The sequence below is a fragment of the Drosophila santomea genome, chromosome X (assembly GCF_016746245.2).
Source record: "Drosophila santomea strain STO CAGO 1482 chromosome X, Prin_Dsan_1.1, whole genome shotgun sequence".
Taxonomy (NCBI): domain Eukaryota; kingdom Metazoa; phylum Arthropoda; class Insecta; order Diptera; family Drosophilidae; genus Drosophila; species Drosophila santomea.
The window spans coordinates 4,784,804-4,801,290 of NC_053021.2; the positions used below are offsets into that span (position 1 = coordinate 4,784,804).

At 45.3% G+C, this 16,487-nt stretch overlaps 2 protein-coding genes across 6 annotated transcripts; one reads left to right on the forward strand and one right to left on the reverse strand.

Moving 5' to 3' along the window:
• On the reverse strand, window positions 1-6,266 carry LOC120456991 (peptide transporter family 1). 3 transcript variants are annotated; one of them, XM_039644143.1, is made up of 6 exons: window positions 6,122-6,266; window positions 5,508-5,566; window positions 2,550-2,905; window positions 2,399-2,477; window positions 1,326-2,329; window positions 1-1,181 (listed from the first exon to the last, which is right to left on the reverse strand). In XM_039644143.1, the coding sequence occupies exons 2-6, from the start codon at window positions 5,524-5,526 to the stop codon at window positions 195-197; spliced, it is 2,445 nt and encodes an 814-aa protein (XP_039500077.1). In that variant the 5' UTR covers window positions 5,527-5,566; window positions 6,122-6,266; the 3' UTR covers window positions 1-194. The 3 variants fall into 3 exon arrangements, with proteins under 3 accessions (XP_039500077.1, XP_039500078.1, XP_039500076.1); XM_039644144.2 differs by having other exon boundaries at window positions 6,161-6,237; XM_039644142.1 differs by lacking the exons at window positions 5,508-5,566; window positions 6,122-6,266 and adding an exon at window positions 2,973-3,083.
• Window positions 2,794-15,380, forward strand: LOC120456990 (peptide transporter family 1). Of its 3 annotated transcripts, XM_039644140.2 has the most exons (6): window positions 2,794-2,928; window positions 8,610-8,765; window positions 8,830-8,915; window positions 12,906-12,987; window positions 13,047-13,275; window positions 13,328-15,380. In XM_039644140.2, exons 2-6 carry the CDS (start codon window positions 8,660-8,662, stop codon window positions 15,174-15,176), a joined length of 2,352 nt encoding a protein of 783 aa, XP_039500074.1. In that variant the 5' UTR covers window positions 2,794-2,928; window positions 8,610-8,659; the 3' UTR covers window positions 15,177-15,380. The 3 variants fall into 3 exon arrangements, with proteins under 3 accessions (XP_039500074.1, XP_039500075.1, XP_039500073.1); XM_039644141.2 differs by lacking the exons at window positions 2,794-2,928; window positions 8,610-8,765; window positions 8,830-8,915 and adding an exon at window positions 10,131-10,555; XM_039644139.2 differs by lacking the exons at window positions 2,794-2,928; window positions 8,610-8,765; window positions 8,830-8,915 and adding an exon at window positions 11,663-11,860.
• The last annotated feature ends 1,107 nt before the right edge of the window (window positions 15,381-16,487 follow it).

A 16,487-nucleotide genomic window follows, 5' to 3' on the forward strand; every position in this document is an offset into this window, starting at 1 on the left:
TTATATTTTTACTTTTCTTTTATTAGATTAACTAGTTGGATGTCTTTTCATATGCAACAGTGCCCGATCGCAGCTTCACTTACACTTAGCTTGGAAATGGACAAAGGCCACTAAGAATTCACATATACACATCTACAAGTACAAATATATATAATACACAACGCGGGAGCAAGCAGGACTAATCGTATTGAGGTCTACTCGGTGATGTCCTTGCCCTTGTTCTCGACTCCGCTTTCAAGAGCGGGGATTTCTGTCTTGGCATCGCCCGCCGTCAGGGGCTGGGCCTCCTCCTCCTTGTTGGGATCGTTGGGCACATAGTAGTAGGCCATCACCATGAAAAGCAGCATGTCAGCAAACATGAGGCCAGCGAACAGGAAGAACTCGCTGGCCTGCGATTCAAATAAGGCGGCCTCGGCAATAATGACCACGATGACGTTGCCGAAGGCCACCGTTAGCAGCCAACAGGCCTGTAGGACACTCTTCATGCTAGGAGGCGCCTGTGCGTATGAGAACTCCAGTCCCGTCACCGAGAACATCACCTCACCGAGGGTCATCACCACGTACTGCGGCACCAGCCACAGGATGTTCATTGAGTTGGGGCTCGTCACTTCCACCAAGTTGGCCACATAATTGTTGTTGTTTTCTGTAATCAGGAGTGTGTACACGCCGCCGGTGTGGACATTGAATGTCCCGACGGGCTTTCCATCTACCGTGACATCGTACTCGGCCGAATTCACACGTGTGAGCAGCGTTTTGCTAGCCAACTCGTCATAGGCCACTTCTCCCTTGGAAACACTTTGCCAACGAATCGTCAGCTCCTGCGGCACATTGGCCACGTTTCGGATCAGCGGATGGCTCTCGCTCGGCTTGTCCACAAAGTCCTCCTCCCAGTAGTAACGACTATCATTCTGCGGGCTGAGGAACAGAGACCAAGCCGTCTTATCAGTTAACGGTTTTGATACTTGGTTGGCGCTAATGTCGCACGCTTCATCCGTACTGATGGAGTACTGTATGTCCAGCGCACCGGGTGCGTAAATATCCTTGTTGGTATAGGCACTTAACGACGGAATCGTCACACTTTCCACTCCCGGAATGTTCGAGATGAAGGTGTAGGCGCAGTTGTCCGCGTTAAAGATGCGCAGCTGGAGGTTCTGGCTGTAGGGCAGGTCGGGATAGGTTTTCTAGCGACAGCAAGGCGTGCAACGAGATAAAAGTGGAAAGTGCAAGTGCAGGTACAGTACAATACAATATTTATAAGCACACCAGTTTATAATTAAATCCTTTTAAAGCCTTAAAAGAGCAGGAATTGTTGTACAAATACTCACCTCCAAGTTAAGCTCCACCACTCCGGAAATTATGAAAGCAATGCCCGCAAGGATGCCGCCCATGGTGAGTTTCTGCAGCGGTCGTCGAATGCCCACTAGTCTCAGGACCGGATAGAAGGCCACATCGTACAACGGAATGAAGAGTAAGATAAGCAGAGGATTGAGCACTTGCAACTGGTCGGGCTTGATGTCCCAGGAGCCCATGTCGCCGTCCATTCGGGTGGCCTGGAAGGTCCAACGGGAACCCTGCTGATCGAACAGTGCCCAGAAGACCGGAAGTGGCAGGTAGAGGAAGAGGACTCGCATTAGGACCTTCACATCGTCGATCAACTGGCGGTCGTATTTTCTATCGGCATAGTCCAGCCAGTGCTCCCTTGGATTTGTCTTTTTCTCCTTGCATTTGGTGGTAATGGCTGTCCAGATGGTACTGCTCACAAGCACAACCATATTGCCGGCCGGAGGCTTCATCTTGTACAGGGATCGCCCCAAAACGAAGATGATCACCGAGACAATCATAAGTACGGCGGGCACTCCAAAGGCCAAAGGATAACAGTTAATGTCGCCAAAGCAGGAGACGTCCTCGCGCAGTATCGGGGTCACCGAAGTGGAGATCAGCGATCCGGCATTGATCGAAAAGTAAAAGAGCGAGAAGAACGAAGTGATCTGCTTCACCTGCTCCGGCACCTTAAATTGATCGCCACCGAACGCCGACACACAAGGTTTAATGCCACCTGATCCAAGGGCAATTAGTGCCAGACCCAGCATCGTGAACGTCTCAATGGGCAGGTTTAGTGGTCCAATGGCACCTAGGGTCAGCAGCACCGATCCGGCTATGTACACTATCGATAAATATAGGATAGTCTTGAATTTTCCCAGCCAAGAGTCCGAAATGATGGCTCCAAAAACGCACAGGAAGTACACAAACATTGTGAAGACATGGAAGACCACGGTAGCGGTGTCATCAGAATAGCCCAGAACTCGACTCAGATACAGGACCAAAACAGCTGAAACGAATGCGGACAGACAATGCTTAGCGGAGGTTCGTTCCTAAAGATCCTGTGTAATTAACTTACTTCTCATGCCGTAGTAGTTGAATCGTTCGCAGAATTCGTTACTGATGATGAAGAACACGGACTTGGGGTAGGGCAGTTTCTGTAGATGACAATGAAAAGGTAAGGACTGTGTTTAAATGGAATCTCGTTAGAAAGCACCAATGACAATTACCTTTTGCTGACCCTCAGCCTCAGAGACGTTCTTGAAGTCATTGGCCTCCACCAGTTCCTTGCCATTTTGGTCGGGCTCCTTGCCATTCTTCTGCGGTTCTGTGGAGCTCTCGGGCAGCTTTTTGGCCTCCGTCAATGACTTGCCGTTGCTCTTGCTAGACGGTGTGCTCTCAGCAAGGGCTGCAATAGGAGTAGTGTCTTCAACGGTCGCAACACTTGGGGTGATCTCTACTGCAGCGGCATCACTTGGAGCGGAGTCAACGGTCACCGATGTTCTCGGTGAGGGACTTGCAGGAACTATTTCGGCCGCGGGAGCAGACACTGGATCAGCCACAGGTTCAGCAGCAAGCTGTATTTCTGCGGACGAAAAAAGGATTCAGGTGAGTAATTGGAGCTACAATTATCGAAAATTCGGAGAGCCCACCCAACAGGGGTACTTGCTCCACCGGCAGCTCCATTTCATGTGGCCACTGAGATTCGCTACTGATCTGTGGATCGGCGACATTTCATCAGAAACCGAAACCGAGACTTGTGGCCTTGTGCTTGACACCTCCGCCGCAGATAAGGATTGTTCTATATTTGGCCAGGCCTTTACTTCAGCTGTGGGCGTGTGAATTCTCGGTGGCCCGGCATAAATTATCCAGCATTAGGTCCGGAGCTTTTACGAGGTTTACGGCGGTGGCGGGTGGCAGATAACCCAGCTAGAGAAGATAGCTCTCTCGGGGATCGCCTCCACGTTGACAAACTGGCTGAGAGTATGGCTTTGCACGCCATAAACAACATGCTGATTATTAACGATGCTACGTCTAAATGTCTGCTGGAGCTTTGATGGTCATGTCCATGTGGATCGAATGGTAATTGCAGCAAGCGCCTATAGTCATGGTCATGGCCATGTTCGGACAACTGGATCTGTATCTGTGCGATGGTTGATGATTCAGGAAGCGAACTGCGAAAGTCCCGAACGGCTGCCAATGAATGAGCCTTATCTAACTGCGATATCCAGAATCGGTTCGCATTGTCGGCTAATCCATCGATGCTTTATCAGCGTTTATGACCGCTATTTGAGGCAGTAATGGAGCCACATGGCCCCATAAACCGTGGAAACAATGCTTTTGCACGCACTACACTTCACATCAAACATCCATTAACATAAAGCGCTTTATCGCAGGGAAACAGAGATATACAAGTACCAGACGTGTACAGCATTGACCCGCTTCGGTGGCCGTTTGAAGTAGGGAGACCAAGCCTGCCCATCACATCCACACTCAAAACCACTCATTCATTCATTTCCAGCCACTAATAGCGTAGTGCTTAGTACCAGGAAACTGTCCAAGTGTCACCGGCGACGTAAAATTGATCTTCAGACGAAGGTACACTCGATTGAGCTCCATAAAGGGCGTAGACCAATCGGAGTCACTGATACTCCGAAATTTCCAACAAGCTAATTACAAAAAAAAGGAGTGAGGGCAGTGAGGGCTTTACCTATAAATAATTAGATAAGCCTGGTATGCCTTGAGTGCAGTTGTAGAGAGTCGAACAGAAGTGCTGTGAAAGTGTTCTCAATTTCACTTTCTCAAGATTACTTTTTTGAAGCTCTAGGAGCCCTGGGAGATATAGTTTGTTTAGGATGTTGATGCGCGTTGGACTAACGCTTTCTGTTAAATACAGAGAAATTCTTCTGGAATTCGAAAACGGATGGACATTGAGTCTATGACGACATGTACAACGCAATCGGCATCGTTATCGTATAATCGTAGTTTTGTTCATCGATTGCCCATCGAATAGGTTGTAAATTTCGCACCGACCCAATCACATAATCGCCATGAAGAGGGTCTAAAAGTTTTGCAACTGATTTACAAGCGATTAGAACGAGCGTTAGAACAAGTGTTTATTGGTCCAGCGAAATGATAAGCGGCGGAGCAGGGGCTTTGGCCCAGTTTTAATTACAAATGCTTTTTTCGGCGGTGAAGAAACAGAATTATTCAATGGAAGTTGTCAGTTAGATAAGTTTGGTGTTTTCGGTAGTGAGCAAAACTTTGATTGTCTTGTTCCGCTCGGAGTGGCAATTACGTCCCCATATCGGCACCGCCCCATCCAATTCGGCCAGATTCTGCTCCGCACCGAACAACCAAATACGAAATAGCAAATTCCAGGCAAACTACTCACTAATTGCAAGCAGTTGCATTTACTACATGCTCTCCCAGCGATTTGTCAGCAAGTGTGGGGAATACCAAACGAAATCGTAATCGCAATTGTAGCCGCAGTTTTAAACACCCGCAATGGCAGTTGTCTATGAATATGCAAATGAAGCCGGCGACTGACATTGAAATGCAGGCACACACAATTATACAAATTAGAAAATATATCGGTGTAGGCAAGGCGAGCTATTTTTGTCCGTGCCAATTGACCAAGTTTGGCAGCTCTTTTTTGGGGGAACGTCAAAAGCAAATCCACATTTGGACCTGGTTGTTGTGATGGAGCCGTTCAAGTGGCTAAAAGCCGGGGCAATCCACTCGAAGTCCCTTATCGGAGCGATTAGATTTGCGGACTGCACACGCTGCCAAAGGAACCGATAATCCTAATTGCGAGCCTGTAGTTCTGGGAATCGTTCACTATTGAGTCACTAATGCCAATAAGTGTCCCCAGATGTACTCCACCACTCCTTACAACGTAAACGTTGCCCAACGGCCTCTAATTAGAAGGGGTGGGCTCGAATCGAGGAAAATATGCGCAATAAATTAAATAAAACCACAATTGCAATCTACGGCGGGGGGAATTTTGTGGTGCTTAAATTGCATGTCAAGACATCGAAACAATATCTAAAAGTTCACTTGAACGCCAGCACAGTATTTGGTCAAAAAAAAATGGGCCATAAATCTCGGTTCAGTAATCTGTATAATTGCCACCGCTTTGCAAAAACTATAGTTATGCATATGTGTTTTTTTGTAATTAACAATACCATTTTCTTTATCCGTCATGTTGGGAATCCGGAGATCGCTTTACATCCGTTACGCGTCACTTGAAATCGAAGAAAAATACGACATTTACTTTAAAATCGTTACGTTGTAGGAATGTACCTATACATATGTATAATATGTAGGACGGGTTGCATAAACTCAGCTTTCTTTTTATTTAATGAAAAAACATATGTGTACATTTGTTTTTATTTACAACCAGAGACAACAGATACAATAAAAGCAGAAAGTACTGATCCTCTTCTGCAGTTCAACAAGATAAATTATTTTTAAAAGAAATTTCCCATCGCCACTGCAAAATAATTAATGAACCCATATATTACGCAATTATATCTCTTGCAGATTATTTGAATTGATTTTTATGTAATGCAAATTGATTTTGAAAGCATAGAAAATGGAAGTTTTTGCTCTGGTAAATTAGTCCTGAATAACTGCATTGACCTTTGAAAGGACTATATTGTTTCGTAAGATTTGTCAATAATATAGGCATCAGTGTTTTCATATTGCTTGTATTGTCGGTTTCTTCTCTGTTCTCTGGCAAAGCTATCTGATCGTTATTGCTTTTATTGTTCATTGCATTCGCGCACTCGTAACTCACATTAAAACATTTAACAACTGCAAAAAAATTAGAACGCACGTCGTATCGGATGGTATCGGTTTTGAATCGGTTATGAATCGAGCAGGATTGAGCGACCACGTCCGCAAGTGGCGATCAACAGCCTCAGACTGAAGTCGACTGTCGGGGAACTTTGCTAAGAAGCCGTTGACGGTTTCGCCGCTTCACTGCTCTGCCCGCTGCGACTGCGCGCGTGCTCTGCTGCAGCCGCAGTCGCAGTCGACGTCGAAGGATGACAAAAGGCGTTAGAACGAGTGATAAGCCTAATCGCAGTCTTATCGCATCGACAGGCAAGTGGAAGTATTTACGGCCCGGTGTTCGCTTACCCACAATGAATGGAGCCGCAGTTTGCAGCTCTCGCGATTGTTATTTATGGCACACTACCCACCGAAATATCCCATTGACTTTGTTACCCTTTCCAGTCCTTGGCCGCCTGTCAATTACAGATCGTTGTCCATCACAATTGCTCCGCTTATCACAGCTGCCACGCCCCGTCTGTCATCAGTCGGTGGGTGCTAGGTAGTGTGTAGTGGGGGCGATGCAGATTGTGCACCATCATTAACTAAATATTTTCAACGCTCCAACGGTTATCTCCGGCCATTACTTGCAAGTCTGGGGGATGGGAGCTTCCCAACTTTACCCACCGTAAGTCATGAATCGATAAGTAGTCTAGTATATGGTCTAAAGATAATTGCTTAAAGAGCTACTACGTCCATACGCAGATAAAACAAAAAATAGAAAAGATAATGCTGGCCAAGGAAATTTGTATGGTATGGAGGGCGAGTCAGAATCTTCAATGGCTTGGATTGCGTGTTAATCGAACAATTAATCATTAATAAATAGCCAAATAGCTTACTGATATTGGTCAAAAAGTAACTAATCAGCCATTTCTTTTTCAAGAAAGTACTCCAGACATTTTTATAGCAATGCCTCCAGTATTTAATACTAATGACTTGCATATTAACGAGCTACATGACTTTCTATTTTCACGGTTTTCCGCGGGTAAACTACATACCTTAAGACCCTAATGATTGGCAGATTTTTGGCAGCAATACAATTAATTATATTAAGCCCCTTAAAATGATAGCAATAGGAAAATATACTATTACAAATTTATTAAGTTGGTTTATGGCCGATAGAGTTATCACATTGGTAATAACTTTTTACGAAATATACAGGCGTTTCAAAAAACGTACTCGAATTTGCTACCATCAAATTAGTCATAAGCTTTGTCATTTTAACAATGGAAAAAGGTATAACTCCAACAACCCAAGTTTTGAAGATCAGTAGCAGAAACCCTAAACAAATTCACAATATAAAATGCTTTATAGATATTTAGCTGCGAATAAGGATCACAGGATCTAGAACGCGAAAAGTAGCAGATGAATTTACAAATCCTGCGACCCACTTAAATAGGAAATAGGAATAGTAATGAAACCTCTACAGTCTAACCCCGTTTGGCTCACCGCTTTTGATAGGCATCTAATCGGCGGTGGTCGCAAAACTTGTGGCGTTTTTGTTTTATGAACTTAATCGCTGCGTCGATAGCTGCGAATAGTATTTATGGCCTCCTATCATTAATGCCATGCCCAGAAACAAGTATAAACATCTATTGGCCATAGCCAATCGGCCGATCTGCGATAGTCCATAGCCCGATATTGTTATTGTTAGTGTTATTGTTAACTATTATTGCTCAACGAGAGGCCCTGACTGTGCGACAAGTGAACTTTTTGTTTTGCTTCTGGCTTTCGATTTTACGATTGTCACTTGGCTCCAGATTGCATGGTGTCTAGTCTTCATAATGCCAGCTATGCGATCGATTGAGTAACACTTAATTAAAGCCATCAAGGCATTGGGGGTCTGTGTGTCGATTGAGCGGGTTGCGTGTTGACAGGCACAGACATCGAGTACTCGTATCCCCAGTTAGCTATTATGCATCCCGTATCCATGGATTGTGGCGTAGTATCTGGGTGAGAAACTCTTCGCTGAGCCTGGGGATTACAGTTAAGACCTTATCAATTAGCCAACTGGTGGTCAGGCGGCGATAGGGTATCTTTGATTAAATCACACCTACATATGTATATGTATGTTCCTAATATGTTGGCCAATCGCACAACTCGGCACGAGGCTTACCAAATCGCACTTTGTGCCGATTAAGTAATCGGGCTGAAAAGGCGAAGCGAAAGCCAGATATAGCCGATGTCCTTGCCTAAGATAGCCAGATACCCAATCATACTCATTCTTAGGGCATTGTTTCAAGGGGCTCCGGTGTTCAGATAAGGGTACTTCTAGATCTCAAATCGAAGGCGCGTAGTCCGATATCAATGATGATTGGCGATGAAGTGTTTGCCCAACTGATTAGATTTGTGCATCGAAGATATAAAGACTTTACTTCAATTTTTAAAAAAATACAATTTATTATACAGGATCTTTGCATTGCTAATCTAAATATACAATTTGTTATAATTAGGTTAATTGTCCTTTGCCTTAGCTGTCAGATATCCGGACTACAGCTCAAGTATGCTTCACAGACCTCGGGATCCAAAATTCTCTAGCACAGCCACATCCCTTTGCAGTTCAAACAGCGTATTCAGTCGCCTAATAAACGGCTCCGAATTCAGTCGGGGTAAGTCTATCACTAGTTTTCCAATAACCACCCACTTACTTACGTACTTATGTACTTTCTGCAGCTCGGCACTTCACCCGCTACCAAGCCGAGGAAGATCGGTTCCAGCACATCCAGTTCGTAGAAGGTGATCGTAACGCTTTCGAAGAGGTGAGTCTTAAGTCTAGACTGAAATATAGTGCGAAATTGACAACCTTTTAGACACATGTGTCTATATATTTCCGCAACAGTGCAACCTAGTAGTAGAGTAGCATGGCGTTTTCGTGAAAAGCCTAAGCAATCTCGATCCGAAACAATAGCTAATGTGGATCATAAATCTTTACAGCTGGATAGATTTATGACTGCCTGGGAAAGTCCAGCAAATTACTTAAAACCGTAAAGAAAACAAACATAGATAACAGGCACTTGGCACTTGGCACTCGACCATTTTGCACGGCCAGGGGTGTGATCGCCAGATAGGGGATAGGAATTGGATCGAGATAAGATCGATCCGTACCTGTCAGTTAATTGGATCGGCTTAAAGAAAAGCGAGGCGATAACCACAAGACTCGGAGCAGATACCGTTCTGAGCACAAGCTATCGTTAAGTAAAAGCGCATATCAATCTATCTATAACATATATATATCACAAATAGGATAAGACTTCCTAGAACACCATTCTCTATTTGAGAACGCCAAACAGTTGGCACAACAATGGCTGGGCGCACTGTGTCCACAGAAAGGGATGCACATTCCACAAGCCTTCTGAAACAACAGGAAACACTGCTCGCACAAATTAGGAGGAATACAGCTGTTCCCCGGCCGATTAGGGGACTCCCAGCGATAATGCCCATCGGTGGACGGGGTGTCCACTAATTCAGTCGTCCATTAAGTCGTCATTCCAACAGCATTGAACTTGACTGCCGCAGCTTTATGCGAAAGAGAGGGCGGTGGGAACACCCCCCACATTAATAATAAGAGATCGTCGCTGCAGCTGCATAGATCTCTGCAAAGAGAGCTACACCGAAAGAAACATTGTCTACGAATGCATTACACTGCGCCTTATACTTTAATTGTCTGACTGAATACGTTCATTTCAATATTATACTTTGTCGAACTCTAATTGCCTAGTTTTTGTTGACTAGACAGGCTTGTTTTTTTGAGTGTGCAGAGCAGAGCTTGAAGCGAGAGCACAGCTTATCTTACTCTCGCTCTCTTGCACCCTCTCTCTCGTTCACGGCCCCCCTCCCCACCATCCCATCCACCTGTTTATCTAAAAATTTAATTTGATTTTTGTTCTTGCTCGAATTGTGTTTTATTTATTTTTTTGGTTTTCGGCGTCGCGACTGCGCTGCCAACGTAGCCGCCGACTGCGAGTCAAGTTTAAAAGCGCAGCTTGCAAATGGACGGAACATCATTTATCTTCGGCCAGCGACGACGATCGTTTTATGGCGTCAACCTGGTGATCACCTCCCCACAACCCCCTTTCACCAGTGTCTTTTTTTAATGTAATACTCTGTACAACTTTTTTTTGGCAACGCAAAACAGTGCAAAAACCTTTTTGTGTCAAAACGTGTGCGTGTGTTTTCCGTTTCTCATTGCTGCTGCTGTTTCTCCGTTTCTCCATTTCTTGATTTTCGGGGGTACTTTGACAAAATTCCAAAGTGCCCAGCGCGATTAGGCGACTCTTGTTTCAGCTCATTAAAGCACAATAAGGAGATAACCAAGCCAAGGCGAGCCAATGCCAAAATGGTAACGAAAATAACCAACGGTAAAAACGGACAAAAGGAGGAGCCCGATTGTGGCATTGCGGTAAGTGGCCCCACGAACAGTAATCGACGAAAGCTGACGAAAGGGTGTAATGATGAAGAGAGAGAGTGTGAAAGTGAAGTAGATGATGTGGACGAGAATACCAGGATTCAATTCCTCCAATTCCCTATTCTTGCATCCCAATCAAAGGGAGTGCTGCAAGCTTGGTTTTTCTTTCGGTGTGAAGAGCGGAAAGCGCAAGCACAACTACTTATCACATTTAGTTGTCAATTGAGAAAGTACAGTGCACACAAAGGCACACATCCACACATGCACAATTGCCCAAGTGAACGTGCAGTGGGTGTTTGAGAAAAAGAAGCGCACAAAGTTCCAATGACTTTTCTTCTTTCTACTCTCTTCGCCACTTGCTTCATTTTCTTCTGCTCCAAGGCTATTGATCACAGCGGCCGCGCAGCTGACCTTGAACGCCCCCGGCGATCGATAAATATGTGTCAACCTAAAGTGAGAGCAAACCGAGATCCTTTTATTGCCCGCAAATTGATTAAATTAATCGTCGTGTATGAGAATCAAAACAAGAATCGAATAGGCCTTATTCCCATTTTTTTTTCACATGAAACCCCATAATTAAAACTATTTACGGATGTTAAATAATTGAGGAGCTACCATTAGTAGTTGAGCTTTGATATATATGTATGTAATGGTCGTTTCTGAGCAACTGGCAGATATATAATACACAGCTGATGTAGCTTTGGCAAATGAGAGTAAAATCGATGGTGACCCAGTTTTGCGGATCGGGCTACGCAACTGCATTTACCCGAGCTCTGTTATCATTCTTCGTCCGCTAGCCTACCCCAGACTTACCGGTGATAAGGTGTAGGTCTAGACGAGCCAGAGACTATTAGCTGTAGCTTTGATCTCACCATCTTCTGTTCGAGCCCCCTTTAAACCCGCAACCCTTTTAAGACTCTCTGGCGATCTTCTATTGTTTGTTAATTTATTTGCCTATGCTGCTACTGCTCGAGGGACAGGGGCAGCGACTGGCAGCGGAAGAAAGGCCGAGAAGAAAAACGGGTGGCGGATCGAACTTTAAAGCTCGGGGCCAGCTCCGGAGAATTCTTAGTTCGATACCAAACGTTGCCTCCGACAGACGGGAGCTCAAGACCGGAAGATCTTCGGGGGTCAAACATATTGGGTGCACAGTGAAGTCTGGACTAGATTCGAGCCCAAGTCTGACTAGTCTCGAGCCAAAATCAGAAACCCCCCCAGTGGAGCGATCGTTACGTAAAGCTCGTTATGGCATTTGTCGGCAATGCAGTTGTTGGCCCAGAGAATTGCAAATTGGCAACGGTGAGTCTTGTGAAGAGTGAGAATCGCTGGGGAGATCGGAGGGAGCGGAAAGGTGAATGAGGAGAGGTACTTGGCCTAGGCCGTGGTGTGCACAGAATTCTCAATCATCAATGGATAACTTACCCACTGTCAAACGGAACACTGGTAGTGGCACAAACCCGTTTGCTTTTCGTTGCTCACCTTGGCCAAGAGACGCGGCACAACAGAAAACTAAATAGCCAAACAAAACAAATTAGGCCCAACAAAATCAAAAGCCAAAACGAAAACAAGACGTTGTGACGACAGAAAGCAGCATTTCCATGAGAATAAGCTTAGAAAACGCCAAGTAAAGGGCAATCCGAAATACAACAAAATTACCCTAGTGAAATGACCTCATCATGACACTTGCTAAATTCCACCAAGCCAATATCAATTAAAGATACTGTAAAGTTCCCCCTTCCTCATTATCAATTGTTGAAAGCGGGGATTTCTTCCCCGTAGGCAAATTCTAAAAGTGCCATGATAGGAAAACTATTTTATCTTTTTTTATTGCGAACGATATTTCTCACATCTATTGAAAACTCTAGTTAAATTGGTAATATTCTGTCCATATCTCTGTATAATATCGCATAATACAATAAGTAGAATGTAAAGTCCCCTGTTAGTTCGAGACTATTATAAACAGATTAAGAGTTTCACGCTTTAAAAGACTGTTCATATAATAGTTAATTTATGACACTGCTTTGTTAGAATCCACAGAAGTTTCCATAAAAAAAGGTAAACTAATAGAAAGTTTCTTCAGCCTCTTTGCGATGGAATGTCTTGTACGTCCAAAAGCACCTAAAACTTAAAGATCTTTTGACGTCGGGTGTTGTATAAATTTCTATCGACATGGGTACTTGGGGGTATAATTGCCAAGTCAGCCCATGAAACGACATATTCTCAATGGTGGAACATCGATAAAGAAACGTAGACGAGATAGGGTGCTGGGATCTGATAAAAGAGAGTGCTACTAAGGGCAAATAGATCGCGAAAGTTAAATGACAATTCTTCTTTTCTCGACTAGCCATCCGTTCCGTATCCCAAGTCTGTGGCCTTCATTATTAGCAATGAGTTCTGCGAGCGCTTCAACTACTATGGCATGCGCAGTGAGTAACCACGACGATATTTCCAAGTTGTCCCTGTTAACAAATTTGTTACTTTTCAGCCATCCTGGTGCTGTACCTCACCAACAAACTGGGATACAATGAGGAGACGGCCACGGTACTCTTCCACACGTTTACCATGCTGGTCTATATCTTTCCTCTGATCGGAGCTCTTATCGCCGATGGCTGGATGGGAAAGTACAAGACGATATTATATCTATCTCTGGTGTACAGCCTAGGGGCTATGGTGGTATCCTTTGGCGCCGTTCCGATAACGGGGATGCCAACGAAGTGAGTATATACGGCATAGCATGGTTGTCAGGTTTTAATACATCGTCTTTAGAGCTGTGACCGTGGTGGGACTCTTACTAATAGCAGTCGGGACCGGAGGAATCAAGCCCTGCGTTTCCGCCTTTGGTGGCGACCAGTTCTCGCTGCCCGCCCAAAGCCTCCAGCTGGCCAAGTTCTTTTCGCTGTTCTACTTTGCCATCAACGCAGGATCTCTGATCTCGACCACATTCACCCCGATCCTAAGGGCCGACGTCCATTGTTTTGGCGATCAGGATTGCTTCTCGCTGGCATTTGGCGTGCCCGCCATTTTGATGATCGTTTCGGTGGTAATCTTTATGGCCGGCAAGCGGTTGTACAAGTGTCAGCCACCGGCTGGCAACATGATCTTCGGGGTGTCGCGTTGTATTGCGGATGCGTTCAAGGGATGGCAAAAGCGCAGGCACTCGGAGCCAATGGAAAGCTTTCTGGATTATGCCAAGCCAACGGTGGGTGCGCGGATGGTGCGGGAGACTAAGTGCCTGGGAAGAATCCTGCGACTCTTTCTGCCCTTTCCCGTCTTCTGGGCCCTCTTTGACCAGCAAGGCTCGCGATGGACCTTCCAGGCCACACGAATGGATGGCATGGTGTTGGGATATCAGATAAAGCCCGACCAGATGCAGGTGGTCAATCCCCTGCTCATCCTGGGGTTCCTGCCATTATTCGACTATATCGTTTACCCTATTCTGGCACGCTGTGGAATAAGGAGACCTCTGCAGAAGCTTACCATAGGCCTTCTTCTGGCTGCCTTGGGATTCTTCCTCTCAGCGGGTCTTGAGATGAAGATGGAGCAGGCCGCGTACAGAGCCACGCCTACGGAGCCTGACATGTCCCACCTGAGAATATACAATGGCATGCCCTGTCGCTATGAAATCTCGAGTGCAGTGGGTCAAAAGACTAAAACTCAACGCTTTATAGAACCTCTGAATGTGTGGGAGGATCTTTCACTCCAGATGGCCAAGTCCAATGAATACGCTTTTAGGGCTCAGCCCGTATCCGGAGACTGCCCTGCCATCACCGGCAAGTTGCGTTTGCAACCAGGAAAGTCAGTGAGTTACTTCTTAGCCCAAGACAAGCTCGTCGAGTTCGCCGATGGATTACAATTGGCGGCCACTGACACTGGTCACACTTCTGTGAGAACTCTGCTAAACACGCCAGACGGCGAGGGACCTATACATCTATTAACTGAGTCAGACGCATCCCAGGAATCGCCGCTTTCCCTGGTCAAACGCAATGTGTCGCAGCTCCACAGGATCACACCTGGCTTTGCTCGGGTAGACATCAATGGTACAAAGGTGGCCAGCTTCGAGGCCAAAGGAGGTGGACTTTACAGCCTTCTGGTATCGGGAAGTGCCCGCGATGGTTACCAATACAACGTGGTCGAGGTGGTAGCCCCCAGCACCGTGTCGATTCTGTGGCAACTCCCCCAAATTGTCGTGATGACCGCAGCCGAGGTGATGTTCTCGGTAACTGGGCTGGAGTTCTCCTACTCCCAGTCGCCACCTAGCATGAAGAGTGTTCTGCAGGCCTGTTGGCTGCTTTCGGTGGCCATTGGCAACATGATCGTCGTGGTGATTGCCGAGTTCAAGTTTACCAGCTCGCAGTCCGGGGAGTTCACCCTGTTCGCCAGCCTCATGCTGGTGGATATGTTGATCTTCTTGTGGCTAGCCCGCAGCTACCAGTACAAGGATCAACGCGAGGACCTCGAGGACGACGACGATGCGGCAATCGAGAGTGTTATGCAGTCGAAACCGAAGGCCACTGCAGTTGATACTACCCCACGAAAAAGAGGCGGCATTGAGGCGGAACCGGGATACGGGGCATACCGCAATCACGCCTACGACAACGATTTTTCGGAGGCCTAGACTCTCGATTTTCGTACTTAAAATCCATATCCATATCAACAGCGTCGCCCGCATTCACATTTAGTCGTAGCTAGCTCTTCTATTTATTTTATTTGTGCGCATTTATTTATGTAGTTGGCTGTAAATACGTTCGTTTCTACGAGTATTCTTTAGATGCATTTTTTTACCCAATTGTTTTGTAAATACATTTTATACGTTTTATTACATATGGCATTTCAATAATTACTGAATTAAGTCATACAAACATGGTAGATGGCTGTTTACACTTCAGTCGTACAAATTGAATATATTGCTAACAATATATTAATAATAGTTAAAATGCCTACAATCTAAAACTTCAGTTAGAGTTTGAAATTAAACTGTATTCTACATTTGCTGTTAGTTTAGGCTGTTATTATCAATATAACAGAAATGCACTCGAATGGCGTTACCACCTTGTTGGAAAAATATGCTGTTGTAGGCTGTTCGTTGCAGGCTGTATCTAGTAGAACATTTACGTTCGGAATTGAAAGTGAAAAATAAGTGAATTGTCAAGTGATCGTTAATAGTAAACTGTTTAATACATTTAAGCAAGACTGTAAGCTCATTTCACAGCAGTTGTATGTAATTTTAATCTTAGACCAGGGCTCTACACTCAAAAAGCGTGCTGATATTGCTGATTGAAAACAGGGGCGTAGTTTCATGTACAAGCAGTCCCCTTTGGCTTTTTCGACAAGTGGCAGCCCTAATGGCTGTCGTTTTTTCGCCGACAAGCATTTAATGCGTAGTCACCGAAGAGAAGTGTTAGTTACAGGGCCTGCCCTTTAAAATTGAAATTAATTTGAAGGAAAATTACTTAAACATCCAAATTGTCGGCTATTTCATAAGGCAAGATGTAGCCCCTTAAGAAAATTCATTGAACGGCATTGCCATCACTGCAGACAATTTCAAAGAAGCCATTTAGAATGCAAGCATCCAGGCAAAAACCAGAAAACGTGCCTGTAGCAGCTGCAGTTCGTGGCCTTGACGACCCCGGACAAGAGAGACCCTGGGAACCTAACCCAAATGGCTTATAGGGGTTGGACTGGACTCAGGTAGGCGAAGTCCCCGAAAACCGAGACTACATTCTTGGCACCGCTGCTAAATCGATCATCAGTCGTCGGCGGCATGGCGTAGTGGAAACTTCTTGTAAGGAACTCTTCCCGAAGTTTTTGGTGTTATTTTTTTTTTTTTTTTATTAAAAGTGACTTTTTTAAGGTGAAATTAGCTAGAGAGTGTACTGCTAGAGCTAGGGAGACATAACGCAACAGCACCGAGATATGTTCCATCGGG

Coding starts and splice junctions, on each gene's coding strand:
- LOC120456991 (XM_039644142.1), bottom strand. CDS start 3,006: ATGGAGCTGCCGGTGGAGCAAGTACCCCTGTTGG. Junction 2,478..2,549: donor AGGCTGAGGGTCAGCAAAAG/GTAATTGTCATT, acceptor TGTCATCTACAG/AAACTGCCCTACCCCAAGTC. Junction 1,182..1,325: donor TGGTGGAGCTTAACTTGGAG/GTGAGTATTTGT, acceptor TGCTGTCGCTAG/AAAACCTATCCCGACCTGCC.
- LOC120456990 (XM_039644140.2), top strand. CDS start 8,660: ATGCTTCACAGACCTCGGGATCCAAAATTCTCTAGCACAGCCACATCC. Junction 8,766..8,829: donor CGGCTCCGAATTCAGTCGGG/GTAAGTCTATCA, acceptor TACTTTCTGCAG/CTCGGCACTTCACCCGCTAC. Junction 12,988..13,046: donor CAACTACTATGGCATGCGCA/GTGAGTAACCAC, acceptor GTTACTTTTCAG/CCATCCTGGTGCTGTACCTC.